At 44.0% G+C, this 25,419-nt stretch overlaps 1 protein-coding gene across 1 annotated transcript in view; it reads right to left on the reverse strand.

Moving 5' to 3' along the window:
- LOC124789889 overlaps positions 1-25,419 on the reverse strand; it is a 105,987-nt gene that overhangs the window by 64,265 nt on the left and 16,303 nt on the right. Inside the window, exon 2 of the mRNA XM_047257411.1 lies at positions 18,695-18,855. Coding sequence (XP_047113367.1) covers positions 18,695-18,855 — 161 coding nt within the window. The remainder of the gene's footprint in view (positions 1-18,694; positions 18,856-25,419) is intronic.

A 25,419-nucleotide genomic window follows, 5' to 3' on the forward strand; every position in this document is an offset into this window, starting at 1 on the left:
TTGTTGCGAAAGCTTGAATTTTGTGTGTGTGTTTGTGTTTGTTTGTGTGTCTATCGACCTGCCAGCGCTTTTGTTCGGTAAGTCACCTCATCTTTGTTTTTATATATCATTACCATATTTTATATCCATATTGGTGACCCGGACTGTGTTCGTTGTTTGTTTCATCTCTGTGAAAATTTTTCAATTGTCAGTGTTGTTTAATATGCACAGTAGACCTTCCACCATTACCAGTGCACTTCCATGTGCTTCCACAAGGCGTTTCATATAAAGATTGTGTGACATACAGTTCAAACAACCCTAAAATGGAACATAAATGTGCTCCTGTCATTACACCATATCCACATGGCCTAAACTGCAGGTCCCACAACAGCGTGGTTTTGGCATCTCACATTCTGCATCCCCACCTGGATTGGACTCATGTGCACATGCACAGATGCCTCAATCTCCACCTCATGTGTGTTTCAGATTTGAGATTATTGTGTAGTGCGGCTCCAATATGTGTTTCTCCCTGGAACAGACATTTTGTAGCTGAGGTTCCACAAACTGTTACACACCTCATTCTGTGCTCAGGGCAACTTATTCTCTGCATGCACCTTATGGTCGCTCCCCCCCACCCCTTCCCTCCCCCCTCCCAGCTTTGGGGCCTCGACAATGCACCACATATCACATTCACTGGTGTTGTACTTTCACCCCACTCACACCCCGCAACATCGATTGCCTCATCTGCATCAGTGTTGCATCTGTTTCATGTCCTGCATGTTGTTACTATCATACTGCAGCCTTGGGTGACGCACCCTATGAAGTGTTTGCATGCTCCTCTCAGTTGCTGCATCTGATGACAGTGCCACCTTCTACAGTGCAAGTCAACCTCATCTCTGTTCCTGCTACTCCCCTCGGTGAGCCCTACACCATGACATCCCAGAGCCATGACCCAGCCAGACAACCTCCTATACTCAATCAAGATTTCACCTCTCAACACTAGCCCTCTTACCTTCCGCATCAGCCTGCTTACTCACACCACTCGCTCAGGGGCAAACTGCAAAAGTTGCCTCCACTCTCAACAGACAATCCATGCACTTGGTTTGCTCTCATTGAAAAATTATTCAATTTGCATGGTATATTGGACAATGATCACCCATCTCCAATATGGATGACCTTGCCAACCTACAATCAAACAAACCAGAGTTGTCGTAATTGCTTCAGGATTCAAACTGTGCTCTAACATAACACTTATCTTCTGCGATGCTTCCACAGGTACACTCTGCATGGTCGTCCCCCCCCCCCCCCCTCCCTCCATTGTGCAGTTTTTTACTGTTTTCATGGCCTCACCCATCCAGAGGTTAAAGCTATGATTACCATCATAATGGAACGCTTCATCTGGCCGGGGATTAAAAAGGACTGCCGGAAGTGGACACATGGATGCACACCATGCCAAACGAGCAAAGTCAATAGACATTCCAAGTCACCCCTTGGAATGTTTACCATATCAAAGGGCAGGTTACGACACATCCACATTGACATCATCAGTTCTCTACCCCCATCTGACTGCTTCTGGTACATCCTGACTATTACTGATGGTATGACATGGTGGGTTGAAGCCACCCCATTCCCTGATATCACAATTGAGACTGTAGCTCTTGCCTTCATCAATGCCTGGATTGCTCAATTTGATTGCCCTTGTACTATTACCACAAACCAGGGCTGCACATTAAAGTCAGCACTGTTCTCCCACTTGTGCAAGCTCTGTGGCGTGAAGAAATTCCATATGACAGTATACATCCCCAGAGTAACAGCTTAGTGGAGAGATGGCATCATACTCTGAAGATGTCACTTACATGCTACAGCAACTCTTGATCCTCCGCATTCCTGTGGGTTCTACGTGGAGTGCACACAGAGCATAAAGATCTACATCTACATCTACATGATTACTCTGCAATTCACATTTAAGTGCTTGGCAGAGGGTTCATCGAACCACAATCATACTATCTCCCTACCATTCCACTCCCGAACAGCGCGCGGGAAAAACGAAAACCTAAACCTTTCTGTTTGAGCTCTGATTTCTCTTATTTTATTTTGATGATCATTCCTACCTATGTAGGTTGGGCTCAACAAAATATTTTCGCATTCGGAAGAGAAAGTTGGTGACTGAAATTTCATAAATAGATCTCGCCGCGACGAAAAACGTCTTTGCTTTAATGACTTCCATCCCAACTCGCGTATCATATCTGCCACACTCTCTCCCCTATTACGCGATAATACAAAACGAGCTGCCCTTTTTTGCACCCTTTCGATGTACTCGGTCAATCCCACCTGGTAAGGATCCCACACCGCGCAGCAATATTCTAACAGAGGACGAACGAGTGTAGTGTAAGCCGTCTCTTTAGTGGACTTGTTGCATCTTCAAAGTGTCCTGCCAATGAAACGCAACCTTTGGCTCGCCTTCCCCACAATATTATCTATGTGGTCTTTCCAACTGAAGTTGTTCGTAATTTTTACACCCAGGTACTTAGTTGAATTGACAGCCTTGAGAATTGTACTATTTATCGAGTAATCGAATTCCAACGGATTTATTTTGGAACTCATGTGGATCACCTCACACTTTTCGTTACTGCCACCTGCCACACCATACAGCAATCTTTTCTAAATCGCTTTGCAACTGATACTGGTCTTTGGATGACCTTAGTAGACGGTAAATTACAGCATCATCTGCGAACAACCTAAGAGAACTGCTCAGACTGTCACCCAGGTCATTTATATAGATCAGAAACAGCAGAGGTCCCAGGACGCATCCCTGGGGAACACCTGATATCAATTCAGTTTTACTCGATGATTTGCCGTCTATTACCACGAACTGCGACCTTCCTGACAGGAAATCACGAATCCAGTCGCACAACTGAGACGATACCCCATAGGCCCGCAACTTGATTAAAAGTCGCTTGGGAGGAACGGTGTCAAAAGCTTTCCGGAAATCCAGAAATACGGAATCAACCTGAAATCCCCTGTCGATAGCGGCCATTACTTCGTGCGAATAAAGAGCTAGCTGCATTGCACAAGAACGATGTTTTCTGAAACCATGCTGATTACGTATCAATAGATCGTTCACTTCGAGGTGATTCATAATGTTTGAATACAGTATATGCTCCAAAACCCTACTGCAAACTGACGTCAATGATATAGGTCTGTAGTTCGATGGATTACTCCTACTACCCTTCTTAAACACTGGTGCGACCTGCACAATTTTCCAATCTGTAGGTACAGATCTATCGGTGAGCGAGAGGTTGTATATGATTGCTAAGTAGGGAGCTATTGTATCAGCGTAATCTGAAAGGAACCTAATCGGTATACAATCTGGACCTGAAGACTTGCCCGTATCAAGCGATTTGAGTTGCTTCGTAACCCCTAAGGTATCTACTTCTAAGAAAAGGAACCTAATCGGTATACAATCTGGACCTGAAGACTTGCCTGTATCAAGCGATTTGAGTTGCTTCGTAACCCCTAAGGTATCTACTTCTAAGAAACTCATGTTAGTGTTTCAAATTCTGGAATATTCCATTCGTCTTCCCTGGTGAAGGAATTTCGGAAAACTGCGTTCAATAACTCCGCTTTAGTGGCACAGTCGTCGGTAACAGTACCATTGGCACTGCGCAGCGAAGGTATTGACTGCATCTGTAACCTCCCCCCTCACTTATCGACCTTAATGACAGTGAAAAATTAAACCGCGTGTACCTAATGGAAATTTGGGAAAAGCAATCGTCACCGAAGTTAATCTATCGGTAAAGAGGGAGGAAAGGGTTACATCTAAATGAAAGGAAAAATGCAAATGAAACTGGTGGAAATTAATTTTGAAAAGGGATGAAGTTAATAAAGAAAGTAAATGTGCGGCCGTTACGTTAACAATTAACTAGCGGTAATTAGATATTTGAGATTTGGGGGAAATCACGGTCGCCAGTCCTAAGGACAATTACTATAGTAACTGAAAAAGAAAGGTTATTACACATATAATTAACACTAGAAGCGTGGCAACTGAAGGTTGACACGTGTAGTGTGAAAACTGAAAGTTTGTCAGAAGTAATAAATTTCGCTACACTCTGACTTAATTTAGCAAAAGAATTAATAAAACCGGAAAATCGAAAGTTAATTTAGTGACTGAAGTTAATAGTGAGCTTTCTTTCTGAAGCACATCGAAATCCAGTAAAATACGGTTAGTCTTGGACTACCTCAACAATCATTTCAAAAGCAACTTGACTCTACGCAATTTAGAAACAAGATATTTAACTTTGAACTTGAATTAATGATTCTGAACAATTAACAATAGTAAAATGTAGTACGTACCAAGCTGAGCTGCAGTCACAGGTAAGCTAAAATACGGTAACAAAGCTCGCACTCTTAATTCGTGCTTGTGTAATCTGAATATTGTAGCCAGCTATTAATGCCATAATTGAACTTTGAAATTAAAGCAGTGAAATCTAATTATATTATTTTAATGCTGGCGTTTGAATTTCAACGACACTCGGGTTCATTTCGGAAAAGGAAGGGACCCTGCTTGGCAATGCAGTTGGGACAATGAGCAACAAAGGTTCATGCTAAGTTGCTGTAATTTTGCGAGGCAAATGGAACAATTTGAAAAGCTGAGGTCTGCCATACAGTTCTGAAACTTTACGTGCTTTTAGTCTTCCTTGTTGGTTGATTGAAGGTTTGAAGCCGTCGATCGAGGAGGTGGCGACAGTCACTCATTGTCGGCCGTCGCTGTTGCAGAAGCTGGATGTTGGCGCGCCTTCTTCTCGACACGGTCACCAGGCGAAACGGGCTCTTGATGTGCGCCAGCTAATGCTTCCCGTCCGCGACACCATGTCAGAAACTATCATCGCGAGTCGAGCGCAATTACATGCTGCCAAACCCCGAAAGCGCGGCAACTCGCGGGAGCGTCACACAACACCTGCTCCACTCGCTACTCCAGCCAGACTCCGACTGCCCTGCCCGCGCTCCACGCGGCAGAGTTAACACTACCAAAGATCCTACACACTTTGATTCTTCACACGACCTATCGATGTAATCGTTCGATAGCAGTTTTCCCTAGGCAAGACCCAGCGCAAAAATACAAATAATATTTACGAAACAAACCAATTATACATCGACATAAATGCATAAATATATATATACAAATAGTAAAACAATTACAATATATAAAGAGACAGAAATGTCATATCTTGAGGTAACAAAACAAGGAAAAAAATAATAGTACAATAGATGGAAATAGGAGGATATGCATTTCCGGCGTTACACATGCCCCACATTGTCTGAGGATGTTCGTGTAACGTAAACAGACTCAGAAAATGTCCCAAAAAAAAAACAGCGGAAATGCATATGCTCAAAACATCAACAAAATTTAGCATTCGTCTAATTAACCATAAATCAATTTTTAGACAATAATAATTGAGTGGAGAAACTCCTAATCTTATTCCACTCTGTCATCTTGCACAAAATAAAACAGGTTGACAACATATCAAAATTCATAGAAAACATAGAAAACGGTTTAGCTATTCCAAAATCATTAAAATTCGTAACACTATAAGAAATGGAATACTATTTACAAAATTAATCAGAGTACATGGTCATAAAAACAGGTAGATCAAAATACGCAAATTAATAATTAAATACATAGAATACACATTTTTACATAACCCTTTCATAATTAATATTCTCGTCATGTCCAATTAACGCTAAACAAGAAAATAATATACAGCAGATAAAATAAAACATAAATATTGACAGCAGAATCCTTTCACATCAGCTGTCCGGGAAGAAAAGCAACTCCACATTCCGTACTCGCGAGTACAAAGGATGCCGACAGCGGCACAAGAGCCAACAGCGGCACAAGAGCCGACAGCGGCTCGCCTCGCCAGTATTGTTGCGCCCGCGTGTGCGGCACGCTTGATCTCATTCGCCCTTATGACGGCGTTTCCAGAACGTCCGTTTCACTGAATTCTTTAGGAAAAACTCACTCCCGAGTAATCTCAAGGAGTCCCTTAATACTATCACAGTGGATAACTCAACACTGTCCATCATCACACGCATGTACTAGCCTGAAACTTAAAACAGCGTCTAAGTACATCGGCAATGACTAGTAAATCACATATTTATGAAATCTTACAGCTATTTACAAAATCATATTTACATTCCTTAATCTACTGTGACTCAGCTGAAAACTTAAACTAGCAGCTTGGATTTTTCAGTTGATTAGATCATGATTAAATTGATTAAAATTAAATTGATTAATCAAAATTAATTACTTATTAATTACAACTTCTTTAATGACCTTGGTCAGTCAAAAGCATGGCAATCTAGCAAATCGTTAAATCTTACACTCTATTTTACATACTGTATAAATTACCCATTGTGTGGTATTAATCGATCCTAGGTTGGTACAATTTCAAGTCTACAATATTCCGTAAGCATTTGTGTGAGGCATACCAATGACTTTATATGGTCCATTATAAACAAACTTAAATTTAGAGTTTTCATGGTCTATCTCGCTCGATTTCTCATGAGCTTTCACAAGTACTAAGTCTCCGATTGCAAACTTAGCAAAACGCGCTTTAGCGTCATGACGACGTATGCGAGCATCGGCTTTTAGCTTCATTACTTCTCGCAAACGATCTTTTTTCACACCAATACTAATGTTAATCCGTGGAGGGAATTTGATTATCTCTTCCAATTCACTTTCTACACTTTTGTCAATGCCGAAATTCCTCATGTTATGGCAGTTCAAACTCATTCCTACGTCAATGTCATCCGGCCAGTTAACAATGTGTATAGGCTGGTATTGCCTATGCACACCGTCTCCTGCCTCGTCAAAACCAACTACCATTGTTTTATCTAGTAACATACATGTCAAAGTTTTGCTTTCGCAGTTAATCACTGCACGGTACTTTAATAGCCAATCTAACCCGATAATTACTTCCGTAGTTAAGTCTGGCATGACGACAAACTCTTGTTCAAATCGTGCCCCACATGTCTCGAAGTTGACAAAAATCTGTTTTGTGACCGGTTTACTGGCCTTCCCAGTAGCACCGATAATTTTCACTCCTGTTACTGGCATAACTACGATGCCAGGTCTGTCTTTCAGTAACTCAAATATTTTCCCAGATACAGCACTCAATTCTGCACCGGTGTCAATCAACACGTTTAGTTGTAGGTCGTGCATATTAACAGACACTACTATCTGTCTACACTTGTCCTCGACTGTTTCTTTATTTTCCCACAGTAAATCCTCGTCTATATCCAGGTCATTCCAGAAAAAACCATCCGGCTTTGATCCTAAATCCGGTTTATCTGGCGGCTTTTTCAGCCTCTGTTCACATACAGTTTTAATTTCAACACGTTTGTCCTGAGGCTTCGTCTGTAGCTTCGCCTCCAATACCGAAACCTTTTCGTGTAACTCGTCAACTAGTGAGTGTTGCTTTGCTATCACTTCACTAATTGTCACCTTCGTTGATTCCTCTTTGGCTAGATTGATCTCATCTGCCAATCTACCTGGAGGAATGTGCCCAGTAGTCTCTGCAATTACTTCCGCTAGATCTGCGCAACCCACACTGCTATCGTCTGACCGTATAATGTCAGCTCTAACCTCATACACGCTGTAATCCACATGCTTTTCTACCAATCGTGTCCGGCTATCACTAAAATTCTCGTAATCTTTCTCCTCAATACTTTCGCAATGTTTAAACTGGATGTTCGCGTCGGATGGGTCGGCTACTTCTACCATTACAACTTTCGGTAAAGTCTGCCGGTTAGGGCCAGAACTTTCCGTTACTACTTCAACATTCAACTCCTGCGGGACGAAACACGACGCATCTTGCTCGTGCTCCCCATTAACATCAACTATTTCTAGTAAAGTCTGCCGGTTAGGGCCAGAACTTTCTATCACTCCACAATCACTATCTTCCTGCGGGACGAGACGCGGCAAATCCTGCCCGCGCTCCCCATAAACACTTCTCCCGTACAGGCCCCTATAATCTCTTAGTTCGTCGTATAAGCGACCGAACTGCCTTAACCAGACCTCATCCCTCTCTGCATCCCCTCGCTCGATGACGGACGTTTTATCCGACATCTGATCTTCTTTCAACACTTGCGAATCATTCTTAAACTCAATCTCCAGTTCCGCTGTGGGTATTACAGCTGCCACTTTATAATCGATTTCCGGAACACTACTTAAATTGTCCTCACTGACAGTGAATGTATTTTCTACTGCCGTGTCTACAGCTGATCTACTACTTGTGGGCGCACTCCTTTCTCCTAATACTGGCACACTCTCCCGCCGTTGATTATTCCACACGGAATTTTCATACCGACGACATCTGGGTTTTCTCCTGCTATTGGGCCGCCAAAATTTCTCCACGCCCGGTCGGCCCCTCACCGGCGCGGCTAATGGTTTCCCTGTCTCGTCCCAGCAGATACGCTCCCCGGATGCTGCTGAGGCGGCTGATCACACCCTCTGGCGTTATTACTATTCTGTGAAGCCCGTATCACGTTAGTATGATACTGGTTTCCGTCATTCCTGTTATTATTTGCATTGTACCGATTGTTATTACGGTCCGAACCATTATTGTTATTGCTGCCATGGTTGCGGTATGCATTATTCCCGTGGTTATCGTTGTTGTGGTTGCTGTGGTACCCGTTGTTGTTACCACGGCCTCTGCCACTGTCGCGATTATTGCGCCAATTGTCCTCGTCCTCCACTCTTTCCAGGAAATCATTGATTGTCCTGTAATTGCTTCCTACGTATCGTTTTGTATCATCTGGAAGCTTCTTGTAGAGTTCCCAGACTATTTCGGATTCCGAGCGGCGGTCACGCAAATATTCCAACTTGCGGATCCAGCCCTCGCAAAACTCCTTCATCGAACCGCGCGAATTCGCATCGAAAGGCCTCGATACGACAAATTCGCGCCAGACGCTTTGCTGTTTTTGCTCTGACCAGTATTCAGCCAGAAACAAATTTTTAAATTCGTCAAAAGTCAGGTTCGTAATGTTGAGGTTTAAGCCCCAACGCTTGGCATCACCAGCCAACACATCAATAATCGCATTAATTTTTCTCTCATCAGTCCATGATCTGGGTAAAACTCTTTCACAATTTTTAATGAAATCCGTCGGGTGTATACCGCCTTTTTTCAAGGGGTCGAACCGCTCCTCTTTCGTCAACAACTCCGAACTATGTGCACAGATTGGCACATAGCTCTGTTTTTCGTCAAGTTTCCTTTCTAATTCCGACACCCTCGTAATCACTTGGCAAGTGGTTGTCGCAAGCGTTTCCACTTCCCTCTTTTTCTCTTCGCAGGTGTTAGCCTGCTTCGTCACTTTGGTATCTACTTCGGATACTAAAGCCTTTAAAGTTTCCACCTTCTGTTGATCCTCTTTTCTCACTAATTGAATTTGTTCCGTCACCTTATTCTCGATGATCGGAGCAACTGCGTCTCCTACACTTTTCTCGATTCTGCTAATTTCGGAATCAAAACGAGTATTTATGCTCGCAATTTCCGCCTGAACGCCTATCATTTCCTGTTTAAGATTACCGATTTCGCTATTAATCACGACAATATCGTCTTTGATTTTATCAACTTTTGTGTTAACAACTTCAACATTGTTGTTAACAACATTAATAGCTTTGTTCTGATTGTCTAGCATTCGTTCAATTTTTTCAGACTGAGCTACCTGCTTGGCAGCCTGAGCTGCTTGCTCGGCAGCCTGAGCTTCTTGCTTGGCAGCCTGATCTTTAATTTCTGCCGATTGACTCTTGATTTCGTTAATCAAAACATTCAATAAATCAGTTAAATTCCCGGAAACCACCGGTTTTACTTCCGTAGCGGCTTCCTCTTTCATTGTCCCCCCGTATTCGTCATCAAGGGATTCAGATTTGATTTTCACTTCCGATTCCGAAACATTTTCTAACGTCTGGAATTCCATTTCTGCTCTTTGTTGCGTTTCGGCGGTCGCATCTTTCATGCTAGCCGCCTGCCCCGGAACAATGGGTACCGCTGTGCGCGTTTCCCACTGTTCGACCGATTGTTCCGTATCCAAGTCTACCAAATTTTGGTAATTGTTGCCTTCACTCATTTTAATAATTTTCAATATAAATGCAAAATCTCAACTCTAATTAGGATTCCTCACACGAATATTCTCGCTGGCGTATCGACCATTTCGTAACCAGTACTTTGTTACGAGATTTGCACAATGCAAAATTCGTGTCCAGAACAACCTCAAATTTGAAGATTGTCCTGTCACGGCCGCCACGTGTAACCTCCCCCCTCACTTATCGACCTTAATGACAGTGAAAAATTAAACCGCGTGTACCTAATGGAAATTTGGGAAAAGCAATCGTCACCGAAGTTAATCTATCGGTAAAGAGGGAGGAAAGGGTTACATCTAAATGAAAGGAAAAATGCAAATGAAACTGGTGGAAATTAATTTTGAAAAGGGATGAAGTTAATAAAGAAAGTAAATGTGCGGCCGTTACGTTAACAATTAACTAACGGTAATTAGATATTTGAGATTTGGGGGAAATCACGGTCGCCAGTCCTAAGGACAATTACTATAGTAACTGAAAAAGAAAGGTTATTACACATATAATTAACACTAGAAGCGTGGCAACTGAAGGTTGACACGTGTAGTGTGAAAACTGAAAGTTTGTCAGAAGTAATAAATTTCGCTACACTCTGACTTAATTTAGCAAAAGAATTAATAAAACCGGAAAATCGAAAGTTAATTTAGTGACTGAAGTTAATAGTGAGCTTTCTTTCTGAAGCACATCGAAATCCAGTAAAATACGGTTAGTCTTGGACTACCTCAACAATCATTTCAAAAGCAACTTGACTCTACGCAATTTAGAAACAAGATATTTAACTTTGAACTTGAATTAATGATTCTGAACAATTAACAATAGTAAAATGTAGTACGTACCAAGCTGAGCTGCAGTCACAGGTAAGCTAAAATACGGTAACAAAGCTCGCACTCTTAATTCGTGCTTGTGTAATCTGAATATTGTAGCCAGCTATTAATGCCATAATTGAACTTTGAAATTAAAGCAGTGAAATCTAATTATATTATTTTAATGCTGGCGTTTGAATTTCAACGACACTCGGGTTCATTTCGGAAAAGGAAGGGACCCTGCTTGGCAATGCAATTGGGACAATGAGCAACAAAGGTTCATGCTAAGTTGCTGTAATTTTGCGAGGCAAATGGAACAATTTGAAAAGCTGAGGTCTGCCATACAGTTCTGAAACTTTACGTGCTTTTAGTCTTCCTTGTTGGTTGATTGAAGGTTTGAAGCCGTCGATCGAGGAGGTGGCGACAGTCACTCATTGTCGGCCGTCGCTGTTGCAGAAGCTGGATGTTGGCGCGCCTTCTTCTCGACACGGTCACCAGGCGAAACGGGCTCTTGATGTGCGCCAGCTAATGCTTCCCGTCCGCGACACCATGTCAGAAACTATCATCGCGAGTCGAGCGCAATTACATGCTGCCAAACCCCGAAAGCGCGGCAACTCGCGGGAGCGTCACACAACACCTGCTCCACTCGCTACTCCAGCCAGACTCCGACTGCCCTGCCCGCGCTCCACGCGGCAGAGTTAACACTACCAAAGATCCTACACACTTTGATTCTTCACACGACCTATCGATGTAATCGTTCGATAGCAGTTTTCCCTAGGCAAGACCCAGCGCAAAAATACAAATAATATTTACGAAACAAACCAATTATACATCGACATAAATGCATAAATATATATATACAAATAGTAAAACAATTACAATATATAAAGAGACAGAAATGTCATATCTTGAGGTAACAAAACAAGGAAAAAAATAATAGTACAATAGATGGAAATAGGAGGATATGCATTTCCGGCGTTACACATCTTGTTGCTTGTGTACTTTACATATGACCAGAATTTCTTCGGATTTTCTACCAAATTTCGAGACAATGTTTCGTTGTGGAACCTATTAAAGGCATCTCGCATTGAAGTCCGTGCCAAATTTCGCGCGCCTGTAAATTTTAGCCAATCTTCGGGATTTCGCGTTCTTCTGAACTTCGCATGCTTTTTCCGTTGCCTCTGCAACAGCGTTCGGACCTGTTTTGTGTACCATGGGGGATCAGTTCCATCTCTTAGCAATTTGTGAGGTATGAATCTCTCAATTGCTGTTGCTACTATATCTTTGAATTTGACCTCCAAGCCCCATCTCAGAAGTCTCATATGGTGAAGGCCTTGTCCTACTCACTCAGTTTGTCAAGCCCGTGGCCATTCTAACAACTGATGAACTTCCAGAACTGGTTAAATGAGCGTGCCCTTCAAGGGCTCATAACATTCCTCACACTTTGAACATTGCAACTACGTTATGCTACATGATGACTCAAGTCAGAGCTGCACTCCAGCCCTCCTATTCTAGCCCACACTGAGTACTCAGTAGAAGACAGAACACCTTTGACGTTCTATTTAATGGGAAGAAGCAAACAGTGTCGTTTAATCGTTTCAAACCGGCCTGGTGTTTAAATGATCCCCTCCCCCTAGTATGGATGACAGTTCTGATTCTACAGTTGTTGGTCCCCAGGCCGAGGTTCCATTTCTCTTCCGAATGATTCATCTTCGGGTCCTTTGCTCCCTGAGTGCAGTGTCTCTTCTGCACATGATTTTTTTCTTTCACATAGGTCAGTGTTCCACATCAATGTCTATGGTTTTCCCTATCTATTAGAGTGTGAGACAACACCATCTTTGTCTTCAGTGTTCCTTGAACCCCACCATAGGACACATCAATGCACTTCAATGTCATCCATCTCATCATGTTCAATGTCCTTACGATGCCGACAATAACTCTCTTACAGCATCTACTTCAGGTGATGGCATCCTTTCAATCTGCATACCTCCCCACCCATTATCAACTGCTCTTCCCTTGACTACCAGAGACTAACTCTATACTCACATGGGAGGCTGCCTACATCTTCCTGGATGGCTTTGAGACTGTTGTCAACACCGTTTGCAGCTGTGTACCTACCCTGTACTCTGAACTGCCCACATGCGTGGGAGGGGCAGGAGAGGGGGGAGAGGGGGGGAAGGGAGTGCTCTATGGTGAGGGTCAATCATGGCAAAGCATAATCGCTGGTTTTGTATTTTCCTCTATGCTGACTTCTTTGACTTGTCTTGTTAAGTGTCATGTTGAATGCATCAAATCCACTCAAATCATTATGTGGGTGACTTTCACTAGTTTAATCTACATCACTACCATATGTAATATCCACAGCCACATTATCCTCTGTAGTTGACTTAACACAACTCTTAGTAATACAAAATTCCATCGAAGCTGCTAGTGTTCGAGATTCATGTACAGTATTTCACCTGTTTTTAATTATTTCTGTACTGTTTCTGCGGCTGAGCGGTTATTGTCGAAGTTCAAATTTTAATTAGAGTATTATCTTTTTGTTCCAACACACATAATGAATCGAATTATAAAATTATATTACAGCAAAGCAAGATCAACAATTGCTGTTGTTGTCGTCGTTGTTGTTGTTGTTGTTGTGGTCTTCAGTCCAGAGACTGGTTTGATGCAGCTCTCCATGCTACTCTATCCTGTGCAAGCTTCTTCATCTCCCAGTACCTACTGCAACCTACATCCTTCTGAATCTGCTTAGTACATTCATCTCTTGGTCTCCTTCTGCAACTTTTACCCTCCACGCTGCCCTCCAATACTAAATTGGTGATCCCTTGATGCCTCAGAACGTGTCCTACCAACAGATCCCTTTTTCTAGTCAAGTTGTGCCACAAATTTCTCTTCTCTCCAATTCTATTCAATACCTCCTCATTAGTTCTGTGATCTACCCATCTAATCTTCAGCATTCTTCTGTAGCACCACATTTCGAAAGCTTCTATTCTCTTCTTGTCCAAACTATTTATCGTCCCATGTTTCAAATACATACACGGCTACACTCCATACAAATACTTTCAGAAATGACTTCCTGACACTTAAATATAAACTCGATATTAACTAATATCTCTTCTTCAGAAACATGTTCCTTGCCATTGCCAGTCTTACTTCAACCATCATTAGTTATTTTGTTCCCCAAATAGCAGAACTCATCTACTACTTCAAGTGTCTCATTTCCTAATCTAATTTCCTCAGCATCAGCCGATTTAATTCGACTACATTCCATTATTGTTGTTTTTCTTTTTTAATATTCATCTTTATAGCCTCCTTTCAAGACACTGTCCGTTCCGTTCAGCTGCTCTTCCAAGTCCTTTGTTGTCTCTGACATAATTACAATGTTGTCGGCAAACCTCAAAGTTTTTATTTCTTCTCCATGGATTTTTAATTCCTACTCCAAATTTTTCTTTTGTTTCCTTTACTGCTTGCTCAATATACAGATTAAATAACATCGGGGATAGGCTACAACCGTGTCTCACTCCCTTCCCAACCACTGCTTCCCTTTCATGCCCCTCGACTCTTATAACTGTCATCTGGTTGCTGTACAAATTGTAAATAGCCTTTCGTTCCCTGTATTTTAGCCCTGACACCTTCAGAATTTGAAAGAGAGTGTTTCAGTTAGCATTGTCAAAAGCTTTCTCTAAGTCTACAAATACTAGAAACGTAGGTTTGCCTCTCCTTAATCTATCTTCTAAGATAAGTCGTAGGGTCAGTACTGCCTCACGTATTCCAACATTTCTACGGAATCCAAACTGATCTTCCCCGATGTCGGCTTCTAGCAGTTTTTCCATTCATCTGTAAAGAATTTGCGTTAGTATTTTGCAGCCGTGACTTATTAAACTGATAGTTCGGTAATTTTCACATCTGTCAACGCCTGCTTTCTTTGGGATTAGAATTATCATATTCTTCTTGAAGTCTGAGGGTATTTCGCCTGTCTCATACATCGTGCTCACCAGATGGTAGACTTTTGTCAGGACTGGCTCTCCCAAGGCTATCTGTAGTTCTGATGGAATGTTGTCTACTCCTGGGGCCTTGTTCAACTGTCTACTCCTGGGGCCTTGTTTCAACTCAGGTCTTTCAGTGCTCTGTCAAACTCTTCAAGCACTATCATATCTCCCATTTCATCTTCATCTACATCCTCATCCCTTTCCATAATATTGTCGTCAAGTACATTGCCCTTGTATAGACCCTATATACAGGGTGAAAAGTATTTAAACAGACAAACTCTGGGAGGTTGTAGGGGGACATCAAAACAAATATTTTTCCTTAACGTCATGTTTTCCTATGAGGATTATTTAAACCAGTGGAGGCCATATTATGCTCTTTAGTTGTTAGAGGCCGTACTACGATCTTCAAATGTTAGATGGCGTATTATGCTCTTCAGTTGTAGGCAACTGCTGTCCACCAGTGTAGTAGTGCATTGTCTCTGTTTACTAATGGAGCGATACACGTGGACTGAGTACACTGATATGGTTGGTGCGTACTACAGGGCGCACCACAATGGACGAGCTGCACAGCGGGTTTGTCAACAACAATATCCTGATCGCCGTATCCCGCATCATACGATCTTTACTGCAGTGTATCAACACCAGGTCATTTAGCAGATTACCTGGACAGGGACGCCGTCGTAAGGTAAGAACACTGCTGTCTTGCAGCATGTGGAGTGGGATCCTTCAATCAGCACTCGTGCAATTGCACGTAACATGAGGACGAATCAGACAAATGTAAGAACAGTCCTTCAAGAGCAATTGTTATGTCCATTTCACTTACAGCATGTCCACAACCTGGAACCAGTTGATTATCCACCGAGATCACATTTTTCGCAGTGGTACCTGGAACAGTGTGAAATGCATCCTACATTTCCATCCTCTGTGTTGTTTACCGATGAAGCAACGTTCAGGCATGATGAGTCTTCAACATGCACAATTCGCATGATTGGAGTGAGGATAACCCACATGCCACAGTTACTAGTGCTCATCAAGTGCGGTTCTTCATTAATGTGTTGGTTGGTGTTGTTGGGGACTGTTTAATTGGGCCGTATCTGCTACCTAGGCCATTAAATGGCAGGCACTATTACAATTTTCTCGCCAGAGCATTGCCAGAATTGCTGGAAGACGTCCCGCTCCCTACAAGACAATGCATGTGGTTCCAACATGACGGGGCGCCGGCACATTTCAGTCGTTCTGTGCGTCGATTCCTGGACCGACGGTTCCCAGAAACGTGGATTGGCAGAGGTGATCCTGTACCATGGCCTGCTCGATCCTCAGATATTTCCCCTCTGGACTTTTTTGTGTGGAGAGAGGTGCGCAACCTTGTTTACGCAACTCCTGTTGCATCAGAAGAGGATCTGGTTGTCCAGATAGTAGCAGCAACAGGAACAATTCAGGATACTCCTACAGTTTTTTCCTGTGTCAGACAGAACACGATCCAATGGTGTAACCTTTGTTTACGTGTCAATGGAGGCATTTTTGAAAATCTACTGTAATTGAAATTGGGTTGTGTTAATGTGTTGTCTCTTGGTCATAAAAAATGGAAAAGTGTTTGCTGGTTTTATTAATTTCCGCCAGAGAAATCTTCCTCTACCGGTTTAAATACGCCATATACGAAAAAATGACATTAGCGAAAAAATATTTGTTTTGATGCCCCTACAACCTCCCAGAGTTTGTCAGTTTAAATACTTTTCACCCTGTATACTCCTTCCCCTTTCCGCTTTCCCTTCTTTGCTTAGAACTGGGTTTCCATCTGAGCTCTTGATATTCATACAAGTGGTTCTCTTTCCTCCAAAGGTCTCTTTAATTTTCCTGCAGGCAGTATCTATCACACCCCTAGAGAGATATGCTTCTACAGCCTTACATTTGTCCTCTAGCCATCCCTGCTTAGCCGTTTTTCACTTCCTGTCGATTCCATTTTTGAGGAGTTTGTATTCCTTTTTGCCTGCTTCCTTTACAGCATTTTTATATTTTCTCAGTTTCATCGATTAAATTCTATACATCTTCTGTTCCCCAAGGATTTCTACTAGCCCTCGTCTTTTTACCTACTTGATCCTCTGCTGCCTTCACTATTTCATCCCTCAAAGCTACCCATTCTTCTTTTACTGTATTTCTTTCCCCCATTCCTGTCAATCGTTCCCTAATGGTCTCCCTGAAGCCCTCTACAACCTCTGGTTTAGTCAGTTTATCCAGGTCCCATCTCCTTAAATTCTCACCTCAACAACGATCACCCCTAAAACAATAGAACTTAAGAAAAATTGTTAATATTCTATTACATGGTGTCCCACCAGAAAGAGGCCCCACAAATAAACATTTGCTTAAATTACACTCTGCCAGGGACAAATGATTCAACCTTGGCCATGGTCACTAGAGACATGTGGCGCCATTCTGTTGGTACCAGCTGAGGGTAAGTTTTTCATCATCCAGCTGGTTCACAAATTCCCAAAAAACTTCGATGTAAACTGCACTCGTCACAGTAGACTCGATAAAAATTGGTCCAATGATGTGACACTGTGATATTGCAAAGAACACGTGAATCTTTTGTGAAAACACAGGTTGCTCGAACAGTGCATGTGGATTTTCATTAGCCAGAGAAGTGGAACCACGCCTCATCACTGAACCAGGTGTACTGCAATATTTCTGGCCTCTGAGCAACAAATTGATGAAACTAACGGCAAAATGCAATGCATTTGTCTTTGTCACTGACATTCTGTTCCTGAACAACTGCACAACCTGTATGAATACAGGCTGGCTTGCTCTGTGACATGTGCTCTGTGACATTCGACATTCCTCAGGTAAACGTCGAACAGACTTCGCAGGAGAGACCAACACTCGTTTCACGTGTGACTTTTCCCTCCGGTAATGGCGGCCGTCCCCAGCGCGAAGATCCAACACCGTTCCACTGCTCTCCATCTTGTTCATTAACTTTTGTATGCATCATTTAGACGGTATATGCTCGTCTCCAAATTGTTCAACAAACATTCGTTGACATGTCTACATGGAACCAGTAATCCAATATTGTTTCACAAGAAACACGCGCTCTTCGATAGAATAGCGATACATTGTGACTAAACTCTGAACTCTGAACTCCATCCACAGTAAAGCGCGGAAACAATGTTGCGTCAAACGATGTTGCAGAGTGCATTGTTGCCACGTCAAACGTCACAAATTTCGAAGTGCATTTTCAGTGGAATTACTACACATGTTTGTGGGGCTCTTTCGAGTGGGATACGTTGTAGAAACAGTCCGACTGTTGTGCACCGTATTTCAAAAGTCATTTAAAGCCAAAGTGCAAAAAGAATGTGCTATTTTGCGTGGATCTGAAACTGTAGTAAAACTTTTGTACCGTATACCTAAAAATGGTTACACAGTTGAAAATGAGCAACAGTGAAAAAGACAGAACAAAAGCATAATATTATCCAGCACAAGACAGCCTAGGGCCGGCCGGAGTGGCCGTGCAGTTCTAGGAGCTGCAGTCTGGAGCCGAGCGACCGCTACGGTCGCAGGTTCGAATCCTGCCTCGGGCATGGATGTGTTTGATGTCCATAGGTTAGTTAGGTTTAATTAGTTCTTAGTTCTAGGCGACTGATGGCCTCAGAAGTTAAGTCGCATAGTGCTCAGAGCCATTTGAACCATTTTGAACAAGACAGCCATTGTGGCAGATTATCATTCTGGAAAGTTGTTTGCTAGTATGAGTAGACTGTCAATGAGTACATGGCTTTGTTCATCGATTTGATACTCACGCAAGGGCGAGATGCTGCGTTTTGTGGACGGCATGCGCAGCTCTGCCACGGGATCCATAGCTGCGGAGTCGGCTCGCAACTGGCGACGCACGTCTCGCAGCCACGCCCACTGCTCCTCGCTGTTGCTGAAGTCTCCACTCGCCGTACTTCCTGTCAGAGGACTGCGCACATGGGATCACGAGCGGTCAATTTAGTGAATGACTCTTTGGTGATAAATTTTGGGCGATGACACCAAAGCAAACACAAAAGAGAAAGATAGGACAGGAATCACCTGCCGGAGAAATCATGTTTGTGGATTCTTCTGACACTTCTCGGTACAACGATTTCATATTTAAGGTTGAAAAGTAAGCGAACTGCGTTTAAAGCAGTTTCCTGAAAAAAATCTTGTAAAACATAGCAGTGATTTCATATAATTGAATTGGCATAGTCAAGAACAAATTTACGTCTTTCACCTGAATTTCTCATGGCTGGTTTACTAAAAAGACTATAGAAAAAAATTTATGTTGCAGAAAGAGTGGGAAAAGCAATAAAGAAGGTGGCAAAAAGTATACTTGCACATTGCGAACGGTCTGTCCGCTGAGAGGCCCTAGCCACATGACTAGCCACATGGATTACAGCTCCATTGATTACATTGTTTTCTATTAGTGTCTATTGTGTGCTGAATCATGGGCAATGTACCCCAGGAACAGTCTTTAAGTCAAGAAACTCAGTTGCAGGCCCAGCATATCCAAAAGATCATAACAGCAATGATACAACTGCTACAATTCCAAACCAATTTATTGGCGTCACTTGTGGCAGTTAAAGCAGCGCCACAACACTACAATTACCAGGGCATTCGATGCACAGCAGGAAGACTGCTTCGGATACCACTCTAGCTCGACGCCCTCTTCATTGCACATCATATTCAAGGTATGGACAGAAAACCGCCTTTTTTGACAACGGTAGGTGTTGCAGTATACAGACAGGGGTATAAACTTTTTCCCACCGCCCGCTCCGAAAGCATTGAACTATTTGGTCTTGATTGCTGCATTACATAAATACTTTGATGAACAAGTGAACGGGCTCCTGCTCGTTAATAGTTTCTCCGTTTGCAGAGGCAACCTCTTCAATTTTAGAAACAGAAGGTAGCCGTTCTACAAGGCCAGACCAGCCACTGGAAGACTGAATGTGAATGTAGTCGATACTACAGTGGTGCTATGATTCGAGACGCTATCTTGCAGTATGTGTGTGGTTCTAGAATACTTAAGTATTCTGACTCTAGATTAAAGCAAATGTTGCAGTTAATTGAGTCACAGGGCTGTTATGACAGTGGTGCGGTAGACTTTTGATTCTCCTCACGTTTCTGTAGTGCAAAGCAGGATTGATGGCAAACAGGTCGCACGGCCAGTTCACTAGCCGCGTCATTCCAAGTCACAGCCAGGGAAGTGGCATGCAGGCAACAGCAGCCGCGGACTGCACGCCGTCTTAAATCTTGCCCTCTGTGCTTCACGTCTCCCAAACGGCAGGCATGCCGCTCCCATGACGCAAAGTGTTTCCAGTGAGGCAAGACAAGTACATTCATTGTGTTTGCAAAAGAGGAAGTCGCACAAACGATCTGTTCCTCACCCCAAATGTCGGTCTATGAATATCAATGTCGTACTTTCAAACCCATGTAGCGCTAATCATGGTGCCACGTCGGTGTTAAAATCACTGTCGCAGAAGTCTCAGATCTCTTCTCCGACTAAGCGGCAAGCAAGCAAACTTTGTCACTTTGCAGACTGCTGATCTCAACTTGCTCGTGCAGTTAGATATAGGAGCTTCAGTGACGCACGTATGAATTGTAACGAAAGTCTACATTGTACAAGTCGCAGACCCCTCAGCTTATAACATTCATGACACCCCAGTTCCTGGTGTTTATAGCCTACCTGTCACTTTCCGTAAAGTTACAAGGACAAATTCATTCACAGTGTTGTGTTAAAGCATCAGTGAATACATTTTTTGGTATTGATTTGGTCGATCTTTTTGGGTTGCAAATTCAGGACAATGTACTTCCTGTGAATACCTCTGTACCACGAGACAGCGTCTCAAAACTCTGTGCATAATTTAGTGAACTTTTTAGGACGGCCTAGGCAAGGCAACCAGCTGTCAGGTATGATTACAATGAAGGAAAATCCGCAACCTTTTTTGCCGGGCACGGCCCGTCCCTCAAGCAGTGGAGATGAAGTGGCACAGCAACTGTTAAAGTGGCAGGACAAAGGCGTAATCACTGCAGTAGCGGAGAGTCTGTGTGCATCTCCTACTGTACTCATCAGAAAACCGTCTGGTGTATTGAGACCCTGTGCTGGTTTCAAGTGAAAGATGAACTTCAAACAGAGATTGACTCATTTCCGTTAGCCCAGCCTGGCGAACTGATGGACAAGCTAGGAGCAGGTCACTTCTCCTCTAAAACAGATTTACGGAGTGCCTGTTTGCAGATTCTATTGGACGAGCAGTCTCAGAAAGTTTTTATGATCAGCATCCATAAGGCGTCATTCAAGTTTTTACGTTTGGCATTTTCCAGTGCTTCAGTGCCAACCACTACCTGAACAGCTGACTACTACAATGCTTTCACACGCAAAATATTTGGATGATATTGTGGTCTCCGGTTGTACTCCTGAGGAACACCACCGAGCGAGGTGACGCAATTGTTAGCACACTGGACTCGCATTCGGGAGGACGACAGTTCAATCCCGCGTCTGGCCACCCTGATTTAGGGTTTCCGTGATTTCCCTAAATCGCTCCAGGCTAATGCCGGGATGGTTCCTCTGAAAGAGCACGGCCGACTTCCTTCCCCGTCCTTCCCTAATCCAATGAGACCGATGACCTCGCTATTTGGTTTCTTCCCCCAAACAACCCTGAGGAACATCTCTCTAATCCGAGAAGTTTATTTCAAGTTGTCTCAGCTGCTGCTCTCAAGTACAACAAAGATATGTGTTCTTTTTTTTTTTTTCAAACTGAAATCGAGTACTGGGTCATGTCATCAAAGCTCAGGGCATCCATCCTTCACAGTTTCATTTAACTGCAATTAGTGACCTCCTGGAACCTCGCAACATAAGTGAACTTCAAGCTGTCCTAAGAAAACTCACTCACTACCTTCATTTCATTCTGAACGCAGCGCAAATTGTGGCTCCATTTCACAGATTACGCAGGAAAAATGTTCCTTTGTGTTGTCTCGCGACTGTCAAACTGCTTTTCAGTAACTGAAGAAAGCTTTTTCAAGTGATAGTTGTTTAATGAATTTTGATCCTGCTAAGCCAGTCACGTTAGTAGTGGACACTTCTGCATGCGGGATTGGTTAAGTGCGTTTGCACAGAGTTGGGTCTATGGATAAACAGGTTGCTTTTGCATCCAAGCTTTGACCAAGGTTCAGTGCGATTGTTTTCAGTTAGAGAAGGAAGCACTTGCCACTGACTATGACATGATAAAAATTCCACCAGTATCTTTATGGAAGTGCGTTTTATTTGGTGACAAATGACTAGTCACTAAAGCCGCCTATGGAACTATTGCATGGGTGCCAAACAGAACACTGCAGCATCTGGCGCTTGCACCACAGCAGTCGGTCCTTCCCCTGCAGCACACTAAATTTAATGTCAGTGAACACGTATTTTTCAGAGACTTTGACAAAAACAGACGCTAGGAAAGGGACGGCACCTCAAATGGCACTGAGCACTATGGGACTTAACTTCTATGGTCACCAGTCCCCTAGAACTTAGAACTACTTAAACCTAACTAACCTAAGGACATCACACAACACCCAGTCATCACGAGGCAGAGAAAATCCCTGACCCCGCCGGGAATCGAACCCGGGAACCAGGGCGTGGGTAGCGAGAACGCTACCGCACGACCACGAGCTGCGGACGGGACGGCACCATTCAGTTCTTGAGCTGCTCTCTTTATCTTGTACAGGCTTCCTCCAGAACGCACTGGCAGCATCAGGATGGATCATCTCCGCTCCTGTTGGCGGCGTGACCCTACCACAGATTTCTCCGTTTCAGAGATGGAACCATATGGGATATCGCAGCCCCAGCTGCCTTCGCCTCCCTTAGGTCCCACGTTGCTTGTGCTTGAAGGGGAGTTTATGTACGCCGAGGTGGCACTGTCGACATCATCGCAGAGTCAGCAGCCCTTGCTATGGAGATCTGGTCCTTTCCACCCTCTCACTTTTCTCCTTGCCTACAACCCCACCAGACGGTCGTCGCCAGTTCATGAAGACGTTCCGCTCCTGGATGAGGTTGTGCACCCCATGACCAGTTTCTCGATTACCATCCCCAGTCATTCATTGCACTGAGCCTTGGTCAAAGCTTGGATGCAAATGCAACCTTTCCTTAGATCCAACTCTGTGAGAAAGCACTTCACCATTACCGTACAAGGAAGTGTCAGTGACTAGCAAATATATCTGTTCATAGTTCTGAGGTCGGCACCAGACGTTATGAGCACTGCCACCACAGGCAGCCATAAATATGGATAAGAGGCCACCTCAGGCTATGGTGAACAATGTCTGCAACTACACAGCCTCTCTCCGTAAGTGGCTATAGTGTAATGGACCCGGGTATGAGCTGGGATTCATGAAATTACACTTTGGATTTGACTGCATTATGTTCGGTAACTCACTGAGTTAAGTAAACGCCTTTTATATAACCATAGTTACGCCTTTCATTCTTTCTTCCTGCCTTCCTTCAGAACAGGATACAACATACACAACCTTCTTTCATGAATCTTGAACCAAATGTTAGCACTGATTACATTTTCCTCTGTGCAAAATTGTACCAAGCGGCTTTCTCTTTCATTCATTGCCCCCAGCCCGTATTCTCGTGCCAATTTTCCTTCTCTTCCTTTTCCTGCTAGTGAATTCCAGTCACCCATCAGTATTAAATGCCTGCAACTACACAGCCTCTCTCCGTAAGTGGCTATAGTGTAATGGACCCGGGTATGAGCTGGGATTCATGAAATTACACTTTGGATTTGACTGCATTATGTTCGGTAACTCACTGAGTTAAGTAAACGCCTTTTATATAACCATAGTTACGCCTTTCATTCTTTCTTCCTGCCTTCCTTCAGAACAGGATACAACATACACAACCTTCTTTCATGAATCTTGAACCAAATGTTAGCACTGATTACATTTTCCTCTGTGCAAAATTGTACCAAGCGGCTTTCTCTTTCATTCATTGCCCCCAGCCCGTATTCTCGTGCCAATTTTCCTTCTCTTCCTTTTCCTGCTAGTGAATTCCAGTCACCCATCAGTATTAAATTTTCCTCTCATTTAACTGTCTAAATACACTCCTGAAAATGGAAAAAAGAACACATTGACACCGGTGTGTCAGACCCACCATACTTGCTCCGGACACTGCGAGAGGGCTGTACAAGCAATGATCACACGCACGGCACAGCGGACACACCTGGAACCGCGGTGTTGGCCGTCGAATGGCGCTAGCTGCGCAGCATTTGTGCACCGCCGCCGTCAGTGTCAGCCAGTTTGCCGTGGCATACGGAGCTCCATCGCAGTCTTTAACACTGGTAGCATGCCGCGACAGCGTGGACGTGAACCGTATGTGCAGTTGACGGACTTTGAGCGAGGGCGTATAGTGGGCATGCGGAAGGCCGGGTGGACGTACCGCCGAATATCTCAACACGTGAGGCGTGAGGTCTCCACAGTACATCGATGTTGTCGCCAGTGGTCGGCGGAAGGTGCACGTGCCCGTCGACCTGGGACCGGACCGCAGCGACGCACAGATGCACGCCAAGACCGTAGGATCCTACGCAGTGCCGTAGGGGACCGCCACTTCCCAGCAAATTAGGGACACTGTTGCTCCTGGGATATCGGCGAGGACCATTCGCAACCGTCTCCATGAAGCTGGGCTACGGTCCCGCACACCGTTAGGCCGTCTTCCGCTCACGCCCCAACGTCGTGCAGCCCGCCTCCAGTGGTGTCGCGACAGGCGTGAATGGAGGGACGAATGGAGACGTGTCGTCTTCAGCGATGAGAGTCGCTTCTGCCTTGGTGCCAATGATGGTCGTATGCATGTTTGGCGCCGTGCAGGTGAGCGCCACAATCAGGACTGCATACGACCGAGGCACACAGGGCCAACACCCGGCATCATGGTGTGGGGAGCGATCTCCTACACGGGCCGTACACCACTGGTGATCGTCGAGGGGACACTGAATAGTGCACGGTACATCCAAACCGTCATCGAACCCATCGTTCTACCATTCCTAGACCGGCAAGGGAACTTGCTGTTCCAACAGGACAATGCACGTCCGCATGTATCCCGTGCCACCCAACGTGCTCTAGAAGGTGTAAGTCAACTACCCTGGCCAGCGAGATCTCCGGATCTGTCCCCCATTGAGCATGTTTGGGACTGGATGAAGCGTCGTCTCACGCGGTCTGCACGTCCAGCACGAACGCTGGTCCAACTGAGGCGCCAGGTGGAAATGGCATGGCAAGCCGTTCCACAGGACTACATCCAGCATCTCTACGATCGTCTCCATGGGAGAATAGCAGCCTGCATTGCTGCGAAAGGTGGATATACACTGTACTAGTGCCGACATTGTGCATGCTCTGTTGCCTGTGTCTATGTGCCTGTGGTTCTGTCAGTGTGATCATGTGATGTATCTGACCCCAGGAATGTGTCAATAAAGTTTCCCCTTCCTGGGACAATGAATTCACGGTGTTCTTATTTCAATTTCCAGGAGTGTATGATTTCTTT

Source organism: Schistocerca piceifrons, chromosome 3 (genome assembly GCF_021461385.2).
Source record: "Schistocerca piceifrons isolate TAMUIC-IGC-003096 chromosome 3, iqSchPice1.1, whole genome shotgun sequence".
Taxonomy (NCBI): domain Eukaryota; kingdom Metazoa; phylum Arthropoda; class Insecta; order Orthoptera; family Acrididae; genus Schistocerca; species Schistocerca piceifrons.